The sequence below is a fragment of the Tursiops truncatus genome, chromosome 14 (genome assembly GCF_011762595.2).
Source record: "Tursiops truncatus isolate mTurTru1 chromosome 14, mTurTru1.mat.Y, whole genome shotgun sequence".
In the NCBI taxonomy this organism is placed as follows: Eukaryota; Metazoa; Chordata; class Mammalia; order Artiodactyla; family Delphinidae; genus Tursiops; species Tursiops truncatus.
The window spans coordinates 4,911,275-4,937,830 of NC_047047.1; the positions used below are offsets into that span (position 1 = coordinate 4,911,275).

Below are 26,556 nucleotides of genomic sequence, written 5' to 3' on the forward strand. Positions count from 1 at the left end.
TGCTGCCAGAATTTCACAACTCAGACCAAAATAAAAACAGTAATTTTGTATCACTTTGTGCTGGACCATCTAATTCAAATTTCCTGTAACCAAGCAAACTAGGAGATGAGACTTAGCATCAAGGAACCGTGCTCTTCTTACAGGAAGCCAAGTTGCAGCCGGGGGACTGGTGAGTCTGTTACGGGACCCGGGTGGCCCACGCCCAGCATGTGAGACTCTCACAGCCCTCCCGGGGCCTGGCTACCCCAGTGCACCTCCTCACCAGCCCCACGCTGCACAGGGGGCTGGTTTCGTCCTTAGATTAACATCAGGGTTTTTATTTCAAGCTACTGAAGCAAACCACCAGGAAATTCTCTGAGGAGCAGAGCAGTAAGAACCAATCAGAGCTCATATGCAGGCTCTGTATTCACATAGAAACAGATTGAACCAGAGAGCACCGTGTTGTCATCAGCGTATCAGAGAGGATAAATGAGGTGAAGTATGAGCACAGGGAAGTTAGGAGAGGCAGAGGCAAAGCTGCAAGAGTTCCCGCAAGATTCGGAAATGCAGATACGACACGATCATCTCATAGTGAAGGGCGAGGCAGACCGGGTGTGAGACTCTCCTGTCTGAACACACGTTACTTCTCCCATAAGAAAATGTAATAACTATTGTGCCCAACTTAATTCCTTAGCCATTTTCCTTCACAAAACACAGCACCTACTTCTCCTAAAACGAAGCACGGGCATTGTTTAAGTCCTAGATGGCAGATAAAGCAGCAACGTCACCGCACCCTTGAACGTGACACCAGATCAGCGGGCTAGCACCCCTTACAGGGGCTGACTTGACCCTGGTGGCCTCCACCTCCACCGAGGAAGCGCAGCTGGAACGGGGGCCATGAATGATGGGGCTACCACACGTTCATTCCCCGTCACCCACACCAGCTGCAACATCAAGTAGGAAGGGAACTAACTTGCTCCTTGGGGGGGGCCTAGGTATTTACGAGTTTATCTTCACCTTAGAGAATGAACGCGTTTCCAGGAGGAAGCACAGAGGAGCTAGCTGACTAACGCATGCAACCCAGGAGGGGGCTCGGGCAGGGTGCGGACACCCATGGCATGACCTGGCATCTATCCAATGAGGCATGTTCCTGCCAGGCTATGGGGGGTTGACGGGGCACACCCGTGGGTGGGGCTGATGACCTTGCACTGAAGGAGCTCCAGTGATTAGGCCTAAGGTCACATTTATGTGCCAATTTGAGACAGCGTCCCTTTCATCGTCCTGTTAGCTACAGAACAGACAGCATGCACGTAAAATGAGCCTTACTCCGTTTTTGGCTTCAGGAACACGGCGATCAAGAGCTCACCCATCAATTTCATTCTAAGATCTTTGAACAAGTGTTTGCTGCTTTCGTAACCTGTGCCGGGTGAGCCCCTGGGTCATCCCTGTTAGGGAGATGGCAGGATCTAACAGTCGCCCGCTCAGGCCAGGGGTGGCACGGGGGAAGGAGGATCCTTCGAGGAAGGAAACATTCTGAAGGAAGGGAATATATTTGAAACTCATGCCACGTGAAATAGGTGTCATTTTTACTTTATTTAAGGACAAAAGAGGGGAGAAGAGGGACAACAGTAATTTTCATAATACACAGAAGACGAGTTAGCACTGAAAAAAGAAGGCTGTGTGTGTACTTGCCACCAGTCTGCTTTGCAGCTCTGATTAGTAAACAATGCAGCTTGTCACTTGCATTACTGTTTAGCAAATTTATAACTGGCAAAACTGGGGATTATGAATCACCGTAAGTGGACTACAACGAAGACGAAAGCCTAAATAACCCACAAAAGATCACTTAAAGGTAAACCATAAATACGTGATGCACATTAGTGTAACAAAATCATTTTTTTGTAAACATTTTCTTCAACACAACATGGGCGTGAGAAAAAGTAAAAACACTGCGCCCGATACAGAGAGACTCTGCTTTAAACACAGAAGGGTATCACTTATTAAGGCTCTGACTAAACCTAGAGCCATACTGGTATTTTGTTTGGAAGAGTTGTCATAGTTTTCCGCGTTCCACATTTAACGGTATCAGCATAATACTATCTTCTTCTGTTGATTTTGCCATCTTTGCACTTCTGTGAAGTCACTACCCTGTTAAAGGAGAAAGATCATCCCTTTCTCTAGAAGAAAGACATCGCGACAGCTCGCCATCTTTCATGGAGAAACCTAACCGGGCGCCTGCTTGAGGCTGTGGCAACACAGTCTGATCGACAAGGCGGGGAGGCCACGGAGGGAGGGATACCACGGCCGAGGAAAGCACACCGCAGGCACCCACCCAGGGGACCAGTGGCCAGCTGACCTCGGTCAGCTAAGCCCGGCGATGGATTCAATCACGTTCAACTCCAACACCACCAGGTGCTGCCCAACTAGGACAGGCCCACCCTGACCTGAGCTCGGAGCCCATCGCCCCTGAGGGAAATGTAGTTTTTTCAAGTTCTCAGTACTCGGCAATTCCAAGGGAACACCATTTGCATGGCCTGTGTCACAGCCCTTGACTTACAGACACTGAGCTTCAAGTCTGGATGATGCAGACCATGAGGCCTCATCCCTTTTTGTATCTTCCATGTCGGTATCAGAAGTTCAGTATTTTTTTCAAAGACACCTGCCCAACTTTTACCTTTCGCTAAAGTCATGGGAGGGGGCTACAACTGACCCCGCCACGTGGTCCTTTCTCCTCCTGGTGCACGTGTTCACTGAGGCACATTTCGTCTTGGGTCAAAAGCCAAACCGAGGAGGGAAACGCCAGCAGTGAGGTGGCTGGGACTGCGGCCCCGTGGTGACCGAGTCTGGCCTGTCTCAGAAGTCCCTTCCGAGGGTGGGATTAACTCCCCAATCTTCTCTATGTTCAGTATGAATTAGTAGAAAACAACTATCTCTTTCTGCCTTAGACATCAGCACCACACCAAAGTCTCACACACGGACAACCTGTTTCCCCGGCCTTATCCTTCCAGTACGGAGGCGGGTTTTCTCAGTGGGTCCTGTGGTGGCGTGTGTACGCGACCAGCTGTTGTTTCTGCGTTTGCGAGTGTATGTACTTTTCACTAGGGTTTGAAATTCACAGGAGAGCCTCTGGCAAAAATGCTGACCCAGGAGGAAGAGGATGACGAGTCAAAAAGGATGCCAAATGGGATGCGAATGCCGGGCCAAGCCTCAGCAAACAGGTGCAGGTGACTGTTGGAGGAAAACCTCCACTTACACGTCACAAAAGAAAATTCGCCACAGAGGAGGAGTGAGCCTATGAAACACCGAGCTTCTGTTTGGTGGATGCAACACTCCCATCAGAACTCAACAACAGGAAAGGTGGACGGCAGAGCCACGGTGCGGAGCGCTGCTCCTTTACCAAGCAATTAAATCCTCAGAGGAACCGAGTGACCAGAAGCCATGAAACCAATTATTACCCAAGACATTTATTACAAATGTCATGAACATATTCATAAAGTAAAACTGGTTTAAAAAACAGAGAGAGAATGGGAGAGCAAGGGAGAGCACGAGAAAAGCCAGGGCTTCGATATCACACCCAGAACACAGGGAGATGCTATCTTACGAATGAGCAGTATTAACTACATTCTTAAAATAGTTTTAGTGCATTGCATTTTTTAGAAAAAGGGAAATACCCCTGGCCCCAAGGAAAGGTTCCTGCAACACTGTTAACAGTTTGTGGGGCTGTCCCCATATGACCACCTGTCTGCAAACCCCGATTTGAGAACACTGAGGCCCCTCGTGCTCTGGGTGATGGCCGCCCGTCCACCACCACGGGTGAATCTGGTGGAAACAGCGCGATCTGCTCTCTCAACTGAGAAAGCAGACGCGCCCAGCGAGACAAGCCTCGTGGCTGTTTCCCATCTTCAGGGACAATTTCTCTTGTGCCTACTGAGACCTGTGACGAAGTAACAGTCAAACTTCAATTGGATAGTTTTGGTATTAAGATTAAATTAAACATTAATGTTTTCCTCCAAAAACATATAAACTAAACCACCTCTTAATGCATTAAAAACAATGAGGTAGGCGAAAAAATAAACACGTGGCTGAAAAAAATTTTTTTTCCCTCCGCAAGTGCAGACCGTGGTGAAACTGCTGTTGCACTTCTAGGTTTAAACAAAAATTAAACCTTTGACTGAGGCAGTGCTAATGCTGTCACACAACAAGGTTCTGGCCAGGATACAAATGCACACCTTTTCCTTTTTTTTTTTTTTTTTTCTTTTTTCTTTTTTTGAAGAATTATCTGCACATGATTTAGGCAAAACCTGGTACACAGAAAATGACTGAGTTCTTGGCCAAAAAAAAAAAGAATTCCCAAGAAACCAAATGCCAAATGGGTCCCTAACCCACCCACCCCACCTCCCAAGCCCCACCCACAAAAAAGTTATCCTAGTAACTGTGTCTTTCACATTTTATAAATATTAACTTCTTAAACCTGCACCTTCTTCTTTGTCCACATATGGTCACATTACAAAAAAGAAATGTCAATTAAATACATTGTTAATGTTACTATATTAAATCTGCTCTTGGCTTCAGTGACCTGCTCGTCCGAGCACACTTTACACCCGCTGTGCCCACTTCTAACCACCCGCCGGCGTGTCTGTTCTCCACCTGCAGACACCCCGGGACAGAGTCACAGACGAGGAATTCTGGAGCTGGAGGGAAGGCGTTTGCGTTCTGCCTGATGCTTGATTCCAACACCGATAGCACCTGATGGTAGAGTCTCAACAGCACCAGCTGCGTTGCAGCCTTGATTTATTTCGAACAGGACAAGAAGAGAGTGGGGATGAACTGGTAAGAGTGGGCGGGAGAGGAGAGGAGACCCCCGCCCACGCGGCCTGGGCGGCTCCGAGCTCCAGTTGCCAGGAATTCCAGGTTCTCATCTCGATGACTCCGGGGCCGGCATCCCCGCCCGCCACTCCTACCAGCTCAGAAGAGAGGTCCTGCCCAGCGTCATGAAGTACACCTGGCTGCTGCCCCCGGACCGGACCGAGGCAAAGAACACCTGTAGGAGGGGAGGGGAGGAGAGGGGAGGAGAGGAGAGGGGAGGAGAGGGGTCAGCAGGACCCTGGTCCCACAACCCCAGGGGCCCCTCCCAAAGGAAATCTGGGGTGACGTCCATTCGTCTGTGAAGGAGCCAGTTTTCATCTTGACCAGGAAGGCTCCTTAGCCAACGGATGACTCCTCATACGTCATGCCCTACTGTGAGAACGCAGAGGAACAAAGGCGGCGTTCCCGAAACGGGATCGTCTGTGTTCACCTCCACGGCTAATACCTTCTGAAAGATGAATGGGATTTTGGCAAACTCAGTGCGCAGAGGGGAGGCTCCTCCGCTACCTCGTTTCTCTCTTTTAGAAAATGAAGCTGAGATGTATTAGTTACTTCATATGACTCTATAGTCAAAGTAATATAATTTAGTTTTGTGCCTTTTATTAATAAACCCCGATGGATGTGACATCACGAATGATAAAAATATTTAAATGCCTGAAGTTCAAGGAATATCATGGGTATGGCTCTACTGAACACACTCAGGAAAGTGTGAGCCAAAAAGCTGGCAGAATCTGGCTTAGGTCTGAGGTTGTATGGATTTTCAAGGTAAAAGATCTAGGAGGTATTACGTAGGAAAACAAAGGCCAAGTGCACCGGCAAATGGGCTAGAGGACGGCAGGAGGAAGTGGGCTGGTGGTGATGCAGCTCTTGAGTAGGAGAGCACGTGGCCGGGCAGGAGGCCCAGCTGACAAGGAGAAGTGACAGCTCTCTTCGTCTGAGAGGTCAAGCTGAGGTCTGCTTGCTAGGAGGTTTAATATGTTTTAACGTGAAGCAAAAGGGGGAAATGTTTCTAAGGCTGCAGTGGGCGGCCCCAGGTGGTCAGACATATTTTTATCCAAGTGACAGAAGACAGAGAAATTTGGGCTTAGAAAAGGCCCGAGGGGTCAACACCCTTGGCCAGTGTCTGTTCCACTCCAAGGCTGATTTGGGGAGGGAGGGAGTCAATCCCAGAGAAGACAAGGATGCAGCCAGTTTCAAAAAGCAAAGGTTTTAACTGGGGCTTTGATGCCCCGGGGTCTCACCTGCAGGAAGTACGCCTACTTCTGCATAAAATGATCTCACCTCTTAGGCATTTATGCCACACAAACGATGAACTTATTTCACTACTCAAAAGGTAGACCAACAAGTGGTGTATTTCTGGTACGTATCAGGGGAGAGGAAGTTTTACCCTGTTACTTAAATTTTCACGAGGGTTCCTTCTAAACACAAAAGAATTCCATCCATCTAAACTGGTAGCTTTAACCTCCTCTATCCCTAAACCAAACGTAGCCTAGGCAGGCCACCTGATGGGAATAAGAACCCCAAAAGACAAAAAACAAAAACCCAACATAGGATGATTTCTGCAGCGATAAACATCTCCACCCCCTCAACAAAAACAAAATAAAATATATCATGACCTCCATAAACAGACCTAAAAAGTCACTGCTGAAAAGTTCCTTGATAAATTTATTTCAGAATCCATCAAAATCCCAAGGAAAGGCTTCACCAAACTTCATGGAAAATAAACCATTGCTAAAAGATAGTAGCAAACTAAAAAGAATCTCTAAGGAAGCCGTTACCTTGTCGTTGCGTTCACATAAGAATTTCAGTCTTTGAGCCCTTTTGTGCATAAACACACCGTCCAAGTGGCCCGTCTCCACAGACCGGATCTCTATGGCCTTTTCTCCCCAGCCCATCGTCTGATTGGATCGAATATACGCTTTTTGAGAGGAGAAAACACATATTGTTAAAGGTAAGACAGCCGTGGAAAGAAACTGCTCAGGTCTCTCTCTCTCTCTCTCTCTCTCTCTCTCTCACACACACACACACACACACACACACACACACTCTCTCTCTCTCACAGACACACACACACACCCCACCGCTCTAAACAGCTAGTATTTGGGGGTTTTGTTTGCAAGGAACTCTGCATGTGCACCCTCGTGGTCCATCCCGGGAGGCCGTATTTTGAATCAACAGTTGAGGCAGTTCACGCCGGAGCATCCCCCGCCCCCCCACCCCCACCCCATAGCTTAGCTCGTATTTTCATCACACTAGTTACCAGGGAGGCAGCGAGAAGGAAAGCCAAGCGGACAGAACCAGTGACGTAACTGCAATTAAACCAAAACAGTTTGGGGACATAAACTTGGAGCCATGAGGGTTCCAGAGGTCAGCCTTCGCTGCTGAACGCACAGGGACGGTCAGGAGGCTGAGTGTCGACTGCGGCTGGGCCACGGAATGGCAAGAGTGATCACTTACCCTTCTGTCTCCCCTCACTTCCCACACATCAGTCAACAACTACACCTGCCCTACTTGCCCTGGCTGTCTTAAAGATTAAATGAAGGACTGTGAACGACAGAGTTTTAAAAAATAATTACTTGGATTTTGTCCTAACATAAGACTATTACGTGTGTCATGGTCTACAGTCTAACTTTCCACCATCTACTGCCAGCCACTCTGTTAAGTGGCCAGAGGGTCTGAAGAACACGTAAAATCAGTACACAAACTACACGCCTCTTTAGGAAGGGCCTCTTCCCGTCAGGGACGCGCACCTACAGACGTTGGCATCTCTCCCCACTGCAGAACCACATCCTTGGTAATCCTTCCATAGGTGTTCACATAGACCCCTTCGTCTTCATAGCACACCAGAAGCTCCATTCCATCCGTGTTGGGGAGGATGATGATTGCGTGGGGTTTGATGCTGCACTGGATCTAGAGAAGAGGAACAAAGCACAGGCACGCATGTTTGTGGCGCCTTCTATCCCTGCAAAAGGGCTCAATAAGAATGTCTTGGGGAATGCGCTGGCTCAGATTCCTGGTGATAAACACAGCACTGGATAACACTGTGGAAAACCCATGTGATATATATATATATATCTGCAAGTCCACCTTTGATAGGTCCTACAATCTACTAGTTCACGTTTTCGGAGCCCCTGGAACACACTTGGATTGGGGGCTCCACTTAATCAATTATGTTCCTCTAACCAGTCCCGACCCACGGAGCTTCTGACCTGACAGCGGCTGCCCAACCCTCCCGTGTTAGTGAAAGCAGGGCGAGGAGGTCTTCAGGAGCGCTTCAGAGCCAGGAGAGGGGGTCTCCACTTGGCTCAGAGCAGAGCGCTACTGAACAGGGGCGCCATTTAAATACTCACCCCCACAGCACAGGGAAAGCAAGGGATCCCTGCTTGTGTTAGTTCCCTAAGCAGAGTAAAGAAAAAAGTCAAAGTAAAATGAAGCCTGTCAACCAACCATAGAGTGTGGGTTCTTTCTTACGTGTGTTGGTAGATAAATGTCATAGACTGATCCTGAATCCACGTCAACAGCATGGAATCCAGCACAGGATCCATAGATCACTTTCAACCTCTGGCCTTCCTCAACAGTGAGATCCACCAGTAATGGCTTATGCACCAAATCTCCAAACGACTACAAAGAAGCAACGGAGACAGCAGCCATGAGACGAAGCAGAGCTTATTTCTGATGGTTCAAACTGGAGAAGCTAGACCCAGGCACGCCGTTACTCAATCACTGAACCACCCTGGCAAAAACCGTAAGCAAAACTACTCTGTACAGTAAGTCTTGAAGTTATTTTGCTCTTATCTGTCAGTCAGCACCAGCTGCTCCAACGCAGACAGTGGAGAGAGAGCTGCCACACGATACACGTAAGGAGAATTTTATCAGTGTGATCATCACAGTCTCTGCTGAGCTACTCAAACCTCCACTTTAGTTTTCCAGCTAGAGTGATAAAGTTAACGAGAGGCTACCATGTGCCGTAACAGCCTGGGTGGCCTCAGTTTTTCATTAACGTCAACACGTATAGCTCATAAGGCAGATTTGAATAAGGTATTTATTTATAAAAGCAACTAGTACAGTTCCTGGTACCTGGTACATGAAGGTAATTAAGACCAGATCTCAGAAGAGAACTGTAACTACACAATCAACAGCTTTTAGTCAATAATATGTGGCTTTATTTATTTTTTAAAGCAAATATGATAACCCCATTTATACTGCTTTTCTGGGGAATCAAGGAACAAGCAATCTAAGTATGTCCATCTTCCAAATAATGGAAGCCGACCCTTAATAAAATATGTCAAAACTATTTAAAAACATAAGTAAATAGAATCTTTTTGGATACAAAATTCTTAACTTTTTCCCCTGCCCTAAAACAGCCCCGGGGGACAATGCTTAAGGTTTTTTGTCTAATATCAGAAACGATGTTATTAAGTGATTCATAATATCTAATGTTATAGTAATATCATTTTCAATTAAGAATTTCATAAATTTGTATCTAGTGCAAACTCTAGAAGTATAAAAAAGAAATATTAAAAATATCCACAAAAATAACTGCTAATATTTTTCTACAGTATCTTTCTTTGAACAAAAATGGTATACTATACATATTTTAATACTTGTTCTATTTAATGTGTAATAATGCATTCCTTGTGTCATCAAGAGTTTCTGCAACTTCATTTTTAATTAGTCCTCTACTGAATAGATATACCTTAAAGCTGCCTATTGCTGGATACCTGTCAAAAACATAAACATCTACATTTTTATACACGCCCATGACTTTAGGTGGAAAGTCAAGGTCTGCTTTTTAAATGGAGGTGGTGTCAGTCTGTCCTTTCAATCCACGTGTCTGCCCAACATTCCGCTCCTCTCTCACATTCTGAGGACTTAGAAAGCCGACAGTTCGGCTTGTTCCATTAGAAATGGCCTCTCGCATGATAAAGTTATACCAATATCAGCACATGCTTTTAAACGATCAGTTGTGACCATTCGGGGTTGTCAGACGTATTCCCTGGCTCTCGGCCACAGCGTGCACGGCTGATGCTACTTTTAAGTGCACTTGATGTTGTTACCTTAAAGGCCATGAATTTGTGATATGGCTTGGGTGCCCACGCATACACTTCCACAGAACTCTTCAAAGCAATGACCAGAAACTTGATTCTTTCATATTTTACTGCAACAACAAATAAGAGGAGCACAGGTCAGTATCAACGTGGACTCCAAATTCTTTCAGTTGTCCTCTGCAAACTCTCTAAATATGCCTTCTGCTGAGCCACCAAACCAACAAGAGAAAAATGCTGAGAGGTCAAGCCTCGTGGTTCACTTTTCCGATTCTTTAATGTACAATTCAGGCTGTTCCCATCCTCCTCCGTGTTGCGTTGGACTCAACTCCATACCCTGGCTGCCATCGATGAGCACTTTCGCTGATGTCCCTAACCTTCTTAGGCTGTAAGTACTTAATAATCAAGGACAATGTCAGCCTTTCCACCCTACCACCTTGAGGGCTCAGTACTAGTTCAAAAGGATAATGATGTGATTTATCAGACAAGAGGGTCCCGAATCCCAGCAAGAGGTCAAATCTTCCACGTGGCCTTTCCTGACTCCTGTGGGGGGGTTACAGATGGAGGAACACAGAAGGCTACGACAAAATACTCATCAACTGAGTTTGAATTCTATCTATTTCTGTGTACAAGATCAAGTATCATTTCAAACCACTTCCTGAGCTATAGAGACAGTAGTAATTGCTAGGAGTTTAGCTAAAGTTGTGTACTAAAAGTAAAGAAAATCTCTCTTTAACTTTATATATATATATATAGGCCTCGTTTACGCAGCTGTTTCAGTCCTCTTCACAGCCAGCAACTCCGCTTAGAGCAGATACCCGGAGGGGCCCTGGCCACACCTGACTTACTGGCTGGTGCAGACTCCCGGTGTTTTCATGGGCTCTCTAAACCGCAGCACTCCGCCTTTGAACATGAGACTTGATAACTCTCCTTGTTATTTCACGTATTGTCACTATTCAAGTGAATCACATGACTATTAAGATACAAAGGATTATAAGAGGCACTGAAAGCAGTGCTGATGGGATAGAATTTTCTGTGATGGAAAGGGTTTATGTCCACCCTGCTGATATGACAGCCACTAGTTACATGGTGCTATTGAGCACCTGGAATGTACTCATGTCACTGAAGAAAGAAACTGTAACGTTTATTTCATGATAATTAGTTTACATATAAATTTAAATACCCACCCCCCCACCCCGCCTTCTGAGCCCGGCTCAGGTTAACACATCTGCCTCTCACTCTCCTGTAGGGTCATCTATTCAGAGCCATTTCATTACATTTAGCCTTAGACGATTTCAGTTACTTATCAACAAATAAAAACAGTACACAGGGGCTTCCCTGGTGGCGCAGTGGTTGAGAGTCCGCCTGCCGATGCAGGGGACGCGGGTTCGTGCCCCGGTCCGGGAAGATCCCACGTGCCGCGGAGCGGCTGGGCCCGTGAGCTATGGCCGCTGAGCCTGCGCGTCCGGAGCCTGTGCTCCGCAACGGGAGAGGCCACGACAGTGAGAGGCCCACGTACCGCAAAACAATCAAACAAACAAAAAACAGTACACAAAAACACAACACAGAAAATTCTAATCCCGAAATCTATACCGAGGTGATAGAGCCCTGCAGGATCACTCAGAATCAGTCCACTATCGGGGTGGCAGCCGCACTCATTAGTAACCAATGAGCTGAGGGCCGTGGACAGGTTACATAAACAAGACGACAACGCCAAGGATGTAATATCCCTGGGAGCAGAGGCACTGACTACAGTATGCAGTTTCATAAACACAGAGGAAAAGAAAACACACAAGCAGAAATCAACATTCAATACACCCCTTACGTTACTCAGTCTTAAGTATACAGTCTCTGTATACTTAAGACTTATACCATTTGCTAACCTTCTCAACCTCCCATTTCAAATTCAATTAGAACACATCATCTTGCCCATAAAACTGTAACTGGGCTAAGCTCCATTATTTCCCCTTTATTTCCAACACTAGTACCTATATTTTGATTTTCTTCCCCAACACGAAAAGACTTATTTTGGTTTTGTTCTTGTGAGATCTTATTTCATGAGAAGCACGGCAGGCATGTTGAGGAGAAAAGAACAAAACGGCTGCCATGAAACACTGACTGGCCAGCAAGACTCATTTCTTAGTGATGAGCGGAGTAGCTCTGCACAGCGCATTTAATTCAAACCAACAGGCCACAGCTACTTGGGCAAACTCTCAAACGTTCAGTCAGTGACTGCCAAGGACCCAGAGTCCTCCAAGTGAGGACAAGCCTACAGCGCAAAGGAGGAGTCCAAACGTCTCTCCTCTGGCAACGCTCCCTTCTTCTCTGCAAGATGTGAGCCACATCTTACAGAGTGTGGATTGTCCAAGGAAAGGGTGAGAAGAGGCTCACGACGGACGGCAGGGACAGCGGAGTTAAGATTAACTGAAGGCCTGCAGGTCTCAGGATTAGAAGGTGCCTCAGAAACGCCCTGATACAGAAATGAGTTACAAGTCTCAGAGACAAGTTCATTACTGAAAGCTTCAAAAACACATGGATTTTAAATGGAACATTAATTAAACCTTGGCAAAACAAAACCCTCACGCCCGCCGTGGGACTTACCGACTTTATAGTGGACGCATCCTTCCAAATCTCCCACGGTCGTCCAACCCTGCTTCTTCTCAACTTCCGGATCGTTGTGAAGTATTTTATTTCTTAACCAGGACAAATAGTAGACACGTAACTTATCCTTTTTGCCTAGCAAAACAAATATAAGTACTTTACATGCATATTCAAAAGTAGATATCCTCATTAACAACAATAGTAACCGAAAGAAACTGCAATAAACAATAAATATCATCCCCTAGGAAACCTTTTTGTATCAGTTTCACTAGCAACTCAATTCAAGCTATTATGTCATCTGATTCTCAAAACCCTCTAGTGTAACTATTATTTCCCATTTGAGAGCACCAAAGGGTTTCACAGACCACCCAACTTGGGGACTTGAACCCAGCCATAAACTGGAGATGGGCACAACTTACTGAGCTAACAGAAGACTCACACCCAGAACACGTGAAGAACTCCTATAAATCAATTAGAAGAGAGATAACCTAGCAGAAATATTGAGCAAGTGCCTAGGACAGACAAAAGATGTTACCGCAGAGATTCATGAAAAGGTACTTGCTCTCAACAGTCTGAAAAGGATACAGACTGCGTAAGCCCCCCTATGACATTCTGGAAAAGGCAATATCGAGACAGTAAAAAAAGACCAGCGGTTGCCAGGGGCTTTGAGGGAGGGAGGAGTAGGTGGAGAACCAGAGGGTTTTTAGGGCAGTGGAACTAGTCTGTATGAAGCTGCAACGGTGGGTAAAATTATGCGTGGGTCGAACCCAGAGCGCACACACACACAGAGAACGCTAACGCAAACCGTGGACTTCAGCTAACCTGTTAGCTAAAGTATTAATATTGGTTCATCCGCTCTAACAAATGTACCACAGTAATGCGAGACAATAGGGGAAACTGGAGAGGGCCAATATGGGGACCGTCTACACTTTCTGTTCAATTTCTGTGTAAACGTAAAACTGCTCTAGGAAAAGAGCCAGACACAAAAGAGTATCTAGCGTGTTCTAAGGTGTTCAAAGTCAGGACAGGGCTTCCCTCTGGGGAGGAGGGGCAGTGCAGGGGAGCCACCGGGGGGCTGGGATGGCTCCCCTCGTGCCCAGGGTGGGGGGCTACGTGCATGGGTTCTAACTGTGACTCTTCACGGAGCTGTACACCATTTATACGTCTGTGCACTTTCTGTGTCATGTCTTATACTTCGACACAACCTTATTAAGTTTTGAAGGATTTTTGAAAGTGGGAAAATACTCAATGTATTAAGTGAAACAAAGATGACATCGTTTTATGTACAGTGTTTTATTCCCACACTATGAGATACATTTACAGAAACGAGGAGGGGGAAATACAATAAAATGTTAACAAGAGGTATCTCTGAGATGGGGGTTACATTTTATTTTATTCTTCCTAAGTTTTTTTCTGTTTTCGAAGTTGCCTACAACTGACATGTATTAATTACTTTTATGATTTTGAAAACCACTGAAAGCTACAAAGAGGAAAGAAAAGAATACAGAAAAGTAGGCCAAAAAAATGGTATCAGTTGATTACTGATCCCCATGAATCCTCTTGCTCACTGGATCACAAAATGAAGTTTAAGCCATTTTTTAGCGGATTTATTTTTCCTTCCTACGATTCTAAAACTTATCTTCCATCACTTTTTAAAGCTCAAGTTTTAAACGGCTGTTTTCTCATTTAAGTAAGAGACGGATGGTGAAATTTCTGCATTTCAATGAACATCTTAAACCAAAAGCCCATTTGAAAACTAAAATAAGTGCCAGAAATTTGTTACGTATAAATAAATGTAACAAGTTTGAGTGAGCAGGTAATTAAATCAAAATCACTGCTGTTATCAGAGGACAGGTCTTACACTCCTACATACTCTTTGACCCCAGCAAACCCACAAATTATTAGGAGATTATGATCTAGGCAACATGGATTCATATGCCTGATGGTTAAGTGAGCTGCAAAGATACTTGTGAAAAATGTTTACATGAGAGGGAAAAAAAGGAATAAATGGAAAGACTAACAACAGAAAATAGTAAACAAACTATCGTACGTCTATGCAAAGAAACATCCTGTAGCCGTGCAGAATGGGTACCATGAAGGAACATTCAGGGACAGGAGAGGGTAGCCCACAAGGTTTGCACAAACAAGAAAGGACGAATACACTTAAACTTCAGGGCAGTGGCTACCAAGGGCAAGTAGACGCCAAAGGTATGCAGAGCAGTGTATTCTAACATCTGTTAAAAACTACCTTGTCAGTACATGGGTGTCGTATTATTCTCTCAGTGTTTGAAATGTCGCATAACTATTTTTATGGAGGTTTTCCCCCCTAAGTGTGTATTCTGAGTGCGTGTATGCTTAAAAGACTGGAAATTAAAAACTGAAGTTAACAGATGTTATCTTCGGATAATTTTACTATTTATTTCTCCCATTTGCTTTTCTGCAGTAGTTTCTTACTTTCTACAATGAACACATATAATTTATACTAAGAAAAATGCTCTTTCTAAAAAGACACTTATAGTAAGTGTTGACTGACATTAAAAAAAACCCACGGTACTTTTACCATCAATGGCAAAGAACGGTTCCTTGTGCGTGAGAGAGCCCTGTGGAAGGGAGTGGACATAAACCCACACTCTGAACGGGACAGGCCGCAGAGGGCGGCGGCAGGGTGGCGGGCAGTGTGAAGTAGGAAGTGCAGGTTCCTGTGCTCCCCGGGACCTCTCAGCAGAGCCCCAGGCAGATGTGTACACGTGGGCCCCCTCTGAATACATTTTCCTACCACGTTACTGTAAAATCATGCTACAGTTCTAGGTCATTTAGCTATTACTTCAGAAAAGGAGCTCACTCGAGTTCTGTGCCAGCGAGTGCCACGTTTTTAAACAGTGCTGGGGGCCTGCCTTCCCCGAACACACGCTTACCAGATATTGTCACCAAGACATTCAAGCCTTCCAGGACGTCCATCTGTTGAAATCGTCTTCTGTTGATCAGAGGATACACCTTCCCTTGGCCACTTCTGTCCAGCAGCATCAGGCCACTCTCTGTACCCACCAACAAGTTCACTCCTATTTCAAGGACACAGAAAGCCCACAATTTTACACTGTGCTTGACAAGCAACCTCGTATGGAGCGGACAGCAAAGCTTATCTGGAAGAGTGGTTTTCTTAAGCCACCCACAAACAAGAGAGCTTGAAGTACCCAAACTGCAACAAATCACCACAGAAGAGAGAGGATGAAATACTCACTTACATGTAAAAAAGGATCTATGGGGGGGGGGGGGGGAACCACGAGCCCGCCTCACCCCCCTGATTACCTTCACCACCCTCCAGTTTCCGGTTCTTCCTCAGTTGCCCCAGGACGTCCCAGCCCACCGTCCTGGGTACCACAGACTCTCCATCTCATCCGTCACATCAGACACCCGAACAAACCTTCATCTGATGTCACGATCCCCGCCTGCTTCCTTCACCTGTCTTTTCACGGGAAAACTGCTAGAACGAGCCATACACAGCCCCCTTAGTCCTTAACGGTTTGTGACTGCTCCGGCATCTATCCCTCAGTTTAAGGTTTTCTTAAAGACCACCCTCCATCATCCTTAAGAAAGGAACAGCTGCATTCGGTCCTCGCTCCCGCGGTGTACGTGCGCAGGCTGGGGGCGGGGCGTGCCTCCGGGCCGCGGGCCCATCCCGGCTCCACCCTCGTGCCGTCTCCCCCTGGTCTCCATGCACCTTCTCTGCTTCCTAAGGGCGGGCGTCTCCCTTGCTGTCTGTCTGCTGGAGCAGGACCTCAGAACCAGAAACTCCTGGCTCCACCCCCAACTGCCGGCTCGTCCATCCACTTCCAGTCCTACCGAGACCAGCCTCTCGAGCCCTGACGTTTCTATCAGCAGCAGCGCCAGCATGGCTGCTCCACGAAACTAGCCAAGCTGACCCCGCCCGAGAAGACCCCCCTCACGTTCCTGTTCCTCTGCTCTCCCCGCTTCAGGCTCCGGCCGCCTCACACCGACCGCAGACGGGTAGAGGCCTGAGGTGAGGCTGCTGCGACCCCCTCCCTCCCTCTACTTTCTCGCGACTGTACCGCAAACAGCCCTAACCTTCCTGCAACACTCCTCGGGCCATACTGGGCCCTCAGAAACGGCTCCCTCTCTCTCAGAGAGGGTGCAGAAGCACCCATCCGGCATTCAGAACTCTCTGCCCCTCAAGCCGACTTTGTCACTCACTTATTTTCCCAATTACACTGATTTCCTTGGTCTGTAACCTCGGTTGCCTAAACTAACTTGGTAACTGGTAGCACAGAGCCCCTTGCACTCCTAGGGGACTGGGCCCTTCTATGTTTGCACTGGTCCCTGAACTGGATAATAAACTCGCAGAGTGAAGGAACGCAGTATGTGAGCTTTAACAAAGTAATCGCTCCGTCGGTATTTTCAGGCAGATGGAAGGACAGGGGAGAACAGCATGTACTTCTTGAACCACGTCAGCCATATTTATTCAGACACACACACACACACTTTTCCAGAAAACTTCAAAAGAACAATTGTGAAGGCAACAGGAAAACACCCTCCCCGCCCCTCCTCAGCTCCATGCCTATTTGGTATTGAGTGGGGAAACCCTAGCACCAGGAGGGCAGCATCCACCCAAGAACACCTTGTGAGGAAACCAGAAACACCTTTTGGGTCCTGGGGGACAGCGGGGAACCTGGCATTTACACATGTACTCACACCACCACTACTTTAGCAACTAATAGAGAGCCAGGCATGCGTGGATGCGGTTACCAAGACGCTGGAGTGCTGTACACTGCAAGCTAAGCTGCTGTCCAACTTTAGCCGACAGCCAAGGAGTTCACTCTGAAGGTCCCAGTTCATATGATATTTCAGCATCTTCCTGGTCGACCTTCCGTATTGAGAAGCTAAAAAGAATCTACGTCAACTACCCAAATGTGTAATAACCACACCAAATACGACGAGCATTGTGAAATCTATTATTTGTGGTTTCCAAAAACAAACACCATTCAAACCTCCATCAAGAGTTTACAGCAAGAAAGATTCACACGAGCTGAAAGAAGTCTTCATATACACAAAAATTGTAGCTATTTTAGCACTTACCATATTTTCCAATTCTCCAAGAACTGTGTCATTTTGTAAAATACTGAGCGCTAGCAGTCAAAAGAATACAGACAGTCACTGGAAAATAGCAACCTTGGAAATTATGGGCCTATGAAAAAGAACTGTGGCCTGCTGCACCGACTGTTTTTATAAATGTGCTTTTTTTAACCTTACAATTGTTAGTTATCATTAAACTTTATAATGCTAATTCTTCAAAGGTAAGCAGGGCTAGGAATTGCAATTGTATCTGCAGGAATCTGGTGCAGGGTGATGGAAGAAATGGCTAAGAGCTCTATAACATGTGATTTAAAATCTCCTTTCAATTCTACGATGAATTACATTGTAGTCAAAGCAGCAAAGTAAGTGCACACAATTCTTCATGATCATAAGAATGGAAACTACTATCACATCCAAAAGATGTGTTAAAATAATTCTGGCTGTAAATAAGGAGAAATTGCCTTACTAAAAAATTAAATAAATATGCAGTAATTTACAAAACAAAAGTCAGTTCAGTAAGATGAAGGATGCTCCCTGCAAGCGTTTTCTAGGAAGGTACACAAAAAACTAACCTAACGTGGGTCAGCAAAACACAAATGCATCAATTTCACCATTTCAAGAGCACTGCAGCCTCGTCTGGACCTCCTCCTCTTGTCAGGCTACAGCTCTCATAGCACATGCTTTAACTTTTCTGGGTCTATGTCTTTGAGAGACTTAATTTTAACTTCACTTAAAAGGTAACTCATGACAGCTATCCCAAGCAGTTTAAGGAAATCCACCAGTGATGTGACCCAGACACGGGGCAACTCAAACACACTCGGATATAGAAGTCACCACCCTCTCTCTTAACATGATGAAACAGAGAGTTCTACTGCATTTTAAAAGACACAGGCTTGAGAGAGTCACCTATTTTTCTCAGAGGTAGTGAAGAAGTTAATTAGGAGAAAGAAGGATTTTAGTTTAAAAAAAAAATCAGATAATGGCACACAGAACGGGGCCCAGCACTTCGCAGGACATTAGAGGACTATAAATTAGGTGTGACACAGCTACCAAGGGCAAACATCCTAGGCACAAATTACTTCGCCAATTTGGAAAGAACTAACATATTTAACATTACTTCTACGCTGAACATAATGTCATCATTTTGATGATATAAACACCCCCAAAAAGGCCTTTAATATGAAGAAAACCGTGCCTGCAATGGGCAGAGATGGCTCTTCCAAAGCTCTCGGGGGAGCGGGGGTAGGGGCTCACGGAAGGGGCAAGGGAAGCCAGGACAGACCAAGGCCCAGAGGGTGGAAGAGGAGGACAGTCTATCAAGTTACGGGCACTTCCGGAACACCAGGAGGGAGGACCATCTCGACGTTCAGCAGGGGAACCCTGAGGCCCTTGTGGCTGCTTCCATCGCCCTGGGCCAGGCGAGGGGCTGGGAGTGAGAAGAGCTGATGGGGTCACAGGGGAAAGGCAGAGCCGTCATGGACACGCCAGGAGAGCCCGTGAGAGGATGTGCTGTGTCCTCATGCGTTTACACGGCAACGTCCAAGGAGCAGGAAACTTTTCTGAATACAGTGGCAGGGCTCCTCCCTGTTTCAAACAGCCCATGGCAGGATTCCGGGAGTGTTAACAGGTGTGGCACTGGAAGGCACGGTCAACGCAAGAGCAGGCACACCTGCGGGGCTGGGGGAGGCGGCGGACGGGGGTGACAGCCAGGAGGCGGCAGAGCCGTGCGCGCCGCAAACTCGGAGAACCCCTCTCACGGTGTCCACACAAGCCTGCGCGGTGAGGCGGCTCACGGCCCCCTCCCGCAGACTCTCGGCCCAGGCAGACCGCTTCTAAGAGCTCCACTCAGATGTGAGGCCCAAGTCACAAAGAGCAAGGGAAAAATGATAAACTGAAACATTTAAAGAAAAGCAAATTCGACAAATTTCTTCATTCTCCCTGTAAATATGGGCCAAATCAAATGTCTTTCTCATTTTTCCCTTTTCTTCTTTATATGAAGAAACGGAGATGAGTCAGTCTTTGCAACACCCGACGGCTGAAACAAGGGCAGGCCTGTGTGTGTCCCTGCAGGATTCCTGCAGGGACAGGGTACGGGGACGGACGTCAGGAGTCTTCCATCTCACCTGCCAACGACGCCTCCAAAAACACCTGCACTACCTATAAACGACCGGTCCACCCTTGAGACTAAAAGCGAAAGGGTCAGAGTCACAGTGAGATACCTACCCCACAAGGCAGCGCACAGAATCTCGGAGTTAAACCTCTTCTTATATTTGCGAATCTCTGGGGTGTCGCTCTGTGGCCTAGTGTTGGTGGGATTCACATTGACCACTGAGCCCTTCCGGGTAGGATCTTGCCTTATGGCCTCCGATCTCATTCCATCACAGGAAAATCCCACTGAAACACAGGACACTGGAATTACTTTGTGTCTCCACGGGCACAGGGCCTGCTCCCTTCCCCGCTACGCCCCAAGCAGATATTCATGTCACAAACAACTCTTTGCCTAGGAAGAGCAATCTGTAAGGAATGTACATGGAAAAAGGAAACTGACTCTGCAGCTCATTGCAAATAAGGCAGCGCAAGTGGGCTGGGCATCTGGTCCGAGGTCTGCGCCTGCCAGCCACCAGCATGCGTGCCCAAGCCACCAGAAAGAGCGGAGCAAAGTGCCCGAGCCCGTCGTCAGCTGCTTTCTTGTTGCTGCTTTACTTACCCACAGAAGTCACTGTTGTCCCACTAGATGGAGAAATCTGTAGTAATCTGGGGTCTATAAAAGGTGTAAAGGAGGAGGAAGATTTGTGTTTCTGGAGTGTGCTACTAGCGGACTGAGTCTGCAATGTAAATTCAGTCGTATTAATACAATGACAGTAAAGGAACAAACACAGAACACTTCAATCCACCTCTACAATGCACTGCTTCCCAATACAAAAGCCCTATCCCCCCGCTTCCTCCCCCAAAATGCTCCGGAGGTGCTTCTGCATGTGTACCCCCCACCCCCCAGTACAGGCTGTTTAACCGGGAGCCAAAGAGAGCTACCCCTCTTTTCAGAAATATCGCTCCTCTAAGACAGAACACGCAAGCTACCAGCAAAATCTATACTTCACGCTCCTCCGGTTTTTAATAAATAATTATAATGAAAACTCCTAAAGGAAGTTTGAAATGTCTTGATCTCAATTCATCAATTTTTGAATTTACTCTCCTGCCCCCCAAAAAGTCCAATGAATCTATGTTGGAATACTGGCAAATCTTAATTTTATACCGTTTCTTTTAAAGTGAGCCTCTTGCCAGAAAGCTACAGCAGCTTTGGCCACCATCATTTTAGGTGCATCATCATAAAATCCACATCAAATAGGGGCTCATTAGTGAAAGGTGCAAATACAGAGTAAGGCACATCCTTTTGCTCTTTTAGGAATAGGAGTGTTTTGGTTAATAATGTAACTTAAGACAGAAGAAAAATTAAAAATGGCACAAAGGAAGTGAAACAAATTGTTAAGTGGAAATGTAATGACAATTAAAAACAAAACAAACAGAAAAATAAACTTGCCAGTTTAGTGAGTTAAGGGTTATTGTAAATACTACACATTAGAGCAAAATGGAGCCAAGTGTAAATATAAGAAGGGATGTAAGTGTAGGTGGGATATATAAACGGAGGAAAAAACCCATGTCTGACCACGTGCTTTTGTCCTGTACCGTTGCACCCCCCTGGGCAGCTGAAGTCACAGGTCCTGCAGCCCACCCCCTCCTCAGCTCTCCCCTCCCGCCTGACACAGCTGCCTGCTGGCAGGCTTCCTGCCCAGGCCCACGATCTGGGGCCCATCCAGCTGATGGCAGCCAATGGGATGCCGAGCCTGCCTTGGCAGTCAACTTGCCCCTGGCTCCTCAAGGGAAGGGAACCAAAATAGGACCAGGTGGGCAGGCCGGCAGTTCAGTGCTTACATTGACACGATTGGCTGAAGCTACGTGCCACTTGCAACCTCCTCCAACTGTTAGACAAAGGCATTGAAACCAAACCTCCCACGAAAACGATCACTTGCTTAACTAAGGACAGGGTGCCCACGGTGGACTGTCCCTGCGCTTGGGGCATAACCCTGTTCCAAACAGCAAGAATCACCCAACCGACACCCAGACTGAGAGCACACAGCCACGCCTTCGAACAAGCACACAGGATTTCCCATTCAAAATTTGAAATTAAAAGCACGCTCAGTTCTTTGCCCTTCTTGTTTAACATCCTAATTTTCTAGGTTTCCCCCAAAAGCAATTTGGCCTCTTAAACTCTGAGTGATGGTAAATTTCAAGGAGAGAAATCCTTCAACAAGGTTGGCAAAAATAAATAAGAGTAACCAACCAACAACACCCACCCTCTCCCCCCACCCCCCGAAACAAACAAACAAAAAAGATCCAGCCCTTCTGGAAGGAGGTCCCTGTACAGAGCAGCATATTTATCCTGGTAAGGCCAAGTCTGCTTAATCAAATGTTTCTGTATTTGATGTACTGGATAAAAAGAATGAAAAAGGCAGATTCCACAAATGACTACCAGAATTTCATGCCAAATACATAATGCATCTGAGAACACAGCAATCGTTTTAGACTTTTTTTTGAAAAATAAACTGAATGAGGAAAGCCATGCAACTACACTTATCTAGAGAAAGGTAAACAGTGAACTGGCAAGTTTGGGGGGAGATCGCTCCAGGGTTAAGGGGTTTGTATGCAGATCTGAAACTTGTTACTGGGGGGGTGGGGTGGGGGGTGGGGGAGAGAAGGGGAGGTGACAGAAGAAGGTGGGCGGGGAGGGGAGGGGAGGGTGTGGGAAGGGCTCTGCAAACTAGCTCCTAGGCAGTGCTGGTCTAACCCTGGGAGAGCAGCCAGCTGTGGTGCGAGACATACCTCGTTAGGAGTGAGCTTGTCCTGGGGTGTCTGTGGGGACATGGTGGGTGTCGGCTGGCTGGAGGATGGGGAGGAGGAGGTGGAGGAAGTGGAGGAGGAATGGCTTTGCTGTAAGAGATCTGGCAAGAGGTGAACGCGACCGGCAAAGCCATTGCTCTCATGATGGCTGGCGCGCTTTTGGTCAACTGCACTCTGCAGAGAAAACAGGCACACTGGTCTCGCTCGCGCGCCGCTAGCATTGCCGAAGACCCTACTGATACCTGACTGCTGGCGGTGCTGTGTGACTCTCAACTCTGTTACGTCATCAAGGGACGACTGGAGGAAATCAGCCTGAGCTGCTCACGCTTCCTCGCCAAATGCCTAGGCTGAGCCAACAGAACTCACGGCACCGCATCTGGTGACCGCAGAACCCAAACGGCGGGTGTTTCATCTGGTTTACCTGCCACAGGAGCTGCTGTTACCAAAACCACTGGCTTTTCTCTTTCCTTTTTAAATCTGTCTAAAGCTCTAGAAAGTACCCGTCACCTCTTTGAATCCTGGTCTTGTCCGGACCAGGCCCTTCCCGCTTTCCATACGAATGCAATGCCAGAGCATGAAACACACGCAGGGAAAAGTCCAAAGTGCTGCACAGGTGCCCTGCTCCACTTAAATGAGAAGCACGTCCCTTTCTTCCACCTGAGCTAAGAAATGAACAGACCCTTGTAAAACTTGGTAATCCAAACGGAGCACACCTGGGTGGCACACCATTAATATTCAACGAGGGAGGAGCCTAACGCCCGGAGCACAGAAGAGAGGCGCCCCCCCTGCTCCGGCTCCCGGCCCCCGGGCAGCTCCTTCCTGCCTGCCTAGCCGGCTCCCGCCGCAGACCCCCGGCCTCGGAGCTGAGAGCTCCGCGCAGATCCCTGCTGCCCGGCTGCAGACCCGCTGCAGGCCGTGGCGTGCCCCCTGCGGCTTCTCTGTGCTCAGATGCAGACCGTGGGGCCCGTGGGCTGCTGGAATGAGGGCTGCCGCGTGACATGCAGGCGAGCGGGGCAGGGGGGGTCCCCGCTGGCCGCCTCGGGGCATGCAGCACACGACGCTACCCTCCGGGTCTCTTGTTAGGTGAGAACAGACGATGATGTAGAAACAGCATGAGTGAGTGAATGAGCAAGTGGGTTAATGACTACAGGAGAAGCTAGCCTCCAACGAGGAGAGAGGACGCGGGTACCTGGCGGACAATCAGGGTGCCCTCCTTGGACGGGGTCATGGCTGGTTCACTCTCCACGTCGTCGTGGACGATCATCGTTTTCACGGACTCCGTCTCACCGTTGCTCAAGTTCAGAGATGACCTATTGAGACAAAATCCAGACGTGAAGGGCCATGACCACGAGCCGAGGATATACCGTCGAGATTTTTCACCTTCTCGGAGTTCTAAGATGAGATCGGGCTACAGGCATAAAGTTTCCTCTAGGGAAATGAACTGCCGTTTCCCTTTTTTCACAGCCTCAAATTAAGAGGAAGAAATGAAACACACGGAGTACTGGGAGAGGCCCTGACATGCACACACACCAACGAAGAGAAAGGGGAAAACAGAAAGGCCGTCTGCTGCTGACTGCACGACGGGGAAATGTTAACTGTTCACAGGATCAGAGGACAGGTTTTCAACAACTGGTCCCAAGTGGACAGAAGGCCCGGTGGGGACACGCATCCCCCCTGAAGCAGGGCGGGACTGACGCGGCTCGGGCGTCCTCCGGCCCCGAGGTGGGCTCCTCGGGGCCTTCCTGCTCCACGTCGTCGTCCTCCTCATCCGTTGTCCCGGACTCCTCGCTGGACGACGAGTAGTCTGTCACCTTGTGCGGCGGCCGCACGTCTTCCGCCGCTCGGAGCTCTCTGGCCAGGGCCGTCAGGTCCTAGTGCAGGAGACAGAAGAGAGGGTCAGGCGGGAGAGCGACGGGGAAACAGCGCAGGGCCAAGCGCTTCGTTCTCACTATCTATCAAACGGCCGCGCCAGCTTTGCCAAACTGCCTTGCAGGCTGTTCATTGGTATCACGGAGGGGAGCTCGCAAAGCTTTCGATAGAAAAGACGAGAGCAAGAAAAGTCAAAAAGATAAAACAAAAGATAGAAAAGATTTTTTTAAAAGTCCAAGGTGGTGGGGCTTCCCTGGTGGCACAGTGGTAGAGAGTCCGCCTGCCGATGCAGGGGACACGGGTTCGTGCCCCGGTCCAGGAAGATCCCACGTGCCGTGGAGCGGCTGGGCCCATGAGCCATGGCCATTGAGCCTGCGCATCCGGAGCCTGTGTTCCGCAACGGGAGAGGCCACAACAGGGAGAGGCCCGCGTACCGCAAAAAAAAAAAAAGTCCTCACAGCCGGAAAAAAACAAGAGCCGAGAGCATTCTTCTCCGGCTATAAAACTCTGGATCAACAGCTGTGTGCAGACAGACCTTGGTAGTGTGTTATAAAGACGCCCGCCCCTGTGACAAAGTCTTCTGAGGAGATTTTGCAGAAAGCAAGATTTTAGTTAAACAGGAGTGATTTCAAGTACTTATTTGGTGAGGTTTTTAACTCCAACTTTTATTTTTAAAAATTTCCAACTCGCAGAAAAATGAGAGTGAAGTGAGCACAGTGTACGGCTCACATCTGGCTTAACCGAGGGCCAAGAACTTGCCATGTACGTGAACAAAGTTCCTGACGTGTGCTGGGAGAAAGCGCTGCTGTGTGTCTGGCCGTGGGAAGGCAGCTGGGCAGGCTACCCCGCCGCTGCCTCGAGCGTGCACGCTGGAGGGGGAAGCGGCCCGGGGTCAGCGCTGCTGTTCACGAGGGCTTCAGTTCCCTTTCCTCTTCTACATGCAGACACTGTGAGACCCGATCGACTATCCAAATATAACTTCTGAGCTTGACTATGATCTCTATTCTACATTTTCATACAGAAGTTCAACGTACGTATCTTTCCACTTAAAATTTTCACTTAAAAAGTAGTGGTTTTTGGAAGGCAGGCTATGTGGCCACTCTTCCTTTTCCTTCTGGCGTCGCTGCTTCTCACCAGTTGAGAACACGCTTCTTTCCTTGGAGCCTGAGCCTCTGAGACAAGCGAGCAAGGACTGGCCTTGAGTCCCGCTCGCGACTTCCCGAGAACAGCTGCGGCTTTTTGTTCAAGTGACTTTAAAGGGCCGTATTTAATAATAAGAATGAACGCATGCAGCAAATCTGGGGTGTTAAAAAACATGCAGCAAACATTCAGGATTTCTAATTCTAGAAGAGAGCAAGCTGAGGAAGGAAGAGGCATGCAGGTCGAATGCAGGCTAAGGTTAGAATGCTGCCCCGACGCTGAGCTGTTCAGACGGCGCTTACCACTTCGCCCTTCGGTCAGCGGGGTCCCATCGAGCCAGAGAAGCCATCGGTGAGGAGGAACCCACAGCACAGGAAGCAGGGAGGAAAGAAGGGGGGAGGGGGGCACAGAAATCAATGCAAGCGGGAGACAAAACCACCCCAGCAGGCTCAAACCCCCAGTGCGCCCAGTGACGGGCAGCTACTGCGTCGAGGACTAAGGAGGAGAGGAACAGCCACGCCGCCGCCCCACATACCAAAGGGCAGCATTTAAACCATGGGAGAGTTTAAGACGGTGGTGGAAAAACATCTCTTCCAAAAGCCAGTATTTTAGATGCCCACTCATCAAGAGCATGTAAAGGCTGATGCCAAGCAAAGAGATAGAAGGCTTTTCTTTCTTTTGTATTTTTTAAATGACTAAGTGGCGGCGGGGGTGGGGGGCAGCGGCACAAGTGGGCCAAGGTTTACAGCTTTCCTTATAACCCCTCAAACCTGCGAGACCCCACAGGGAGGCCTGCAGGCCGCGCAAGGAGAAGGCTTTAATAGAAAGATCTCACTCGAGTTTGAAATGAGTAAAATGGATTTTGTGCAATTCTTACAGCGGGCTTGAGAGGTCTAAAAACTTCCTTCTTATCTTCAGGCTTTTTTGCTGCATTTTCAAGGCGCTGAGATGGCGAGCCCTCAGATTTGGATGACGCTGCGAAGTTCAGAGACAAGAAAGGCCAAGTCACGTACACATCTGAGTGTGGGCCACGAAGCCACCCAGCCCCCCTGGCCCCCATCCTCTCCCCTCA

At 47.8% G+C, this 26,556-nt stretch overlaps 1 protein-coding gene across 50 annotated transcripts in view; it reads right to left on the reverse strand.

Moving 5' to 3' along the window:
- Nucleotides 1-1,553: 1,553 nt before the first annotated feature.
- The window catches only part of MAP4K4 (mitogen-activated protein kinase kinase kinase kinase 4), a 174,004-nt gene continuing 149,001 nt past the window's right edge, over nucleotides 1,554-26,556 (reverse strand). For 18 of the 50 annotated variants that reach the window (XM_073790992.1, XM_073790991.1, XM_073790978.1 and 15 more), the window contains 13 exons: nucleotides 26,362-26,459; nucleotides 24,171-24,346; nucleotides 23,665-23,785; nucleotides 22,458-22,649; nucleotides 20,287-20,404; nucleotides 19,803-19,973; nucleotides 15,407-15,550; nucleotides 12,492-12,626; nucleotides 9,903-10,003; nucleotides 8,293-8,466; nucleotides 7,596-7,755; nucleotides 6,624-6,763; nucleotides 1,554-5,020 (listed from right to left, as the gene is read on the reverse strand). In XM_073790992.1, coding sequence (XP_073647093.1) covers nucleotides 4,937-5,020; nucleotides 6,624-6,763; nucleotides 7,596-7,755; nucleotides 8,293-8,466; nucleotides 9,903-10,003; nucleotides 12,492-12,626; nucleotides 15,407-15,550; nucleotides 19,803-19,973; nucleotides 20,287-20,404; nucleotides 22,458-22,649; nucleotides 23,665-23,785; nucleotides 24,171-24,346; nucleotides 26,362-26,459 — 1,814 coding nt within the window. In that variant the 3' untranslated portion in view covers nucleotides 1,554-4,936. The remainder of the gene's footprint in view (nucleotides 5,021-6,623; nucleotides 6,764-7,595; nucleotides 7,756-8,292; nucleotides 8,467-9,902; nucleotides 10,004-12,491; nucleotides 12,627-15,406; nucleotides 15,551-19,802; nucleotides 19,974-20,286; nucleotides 20,405-22,457; nucleotides 22,650-23,664; nucleotides 23,786-24,170; nucleotides 24,347-26,361; nucleotides 26,460-26,556) is intronic. The other 32 variants (XM_073791000.1, XM_073791010.1, XM_073790983.1 and 29 more) reach the window with 3 other exon arrangements.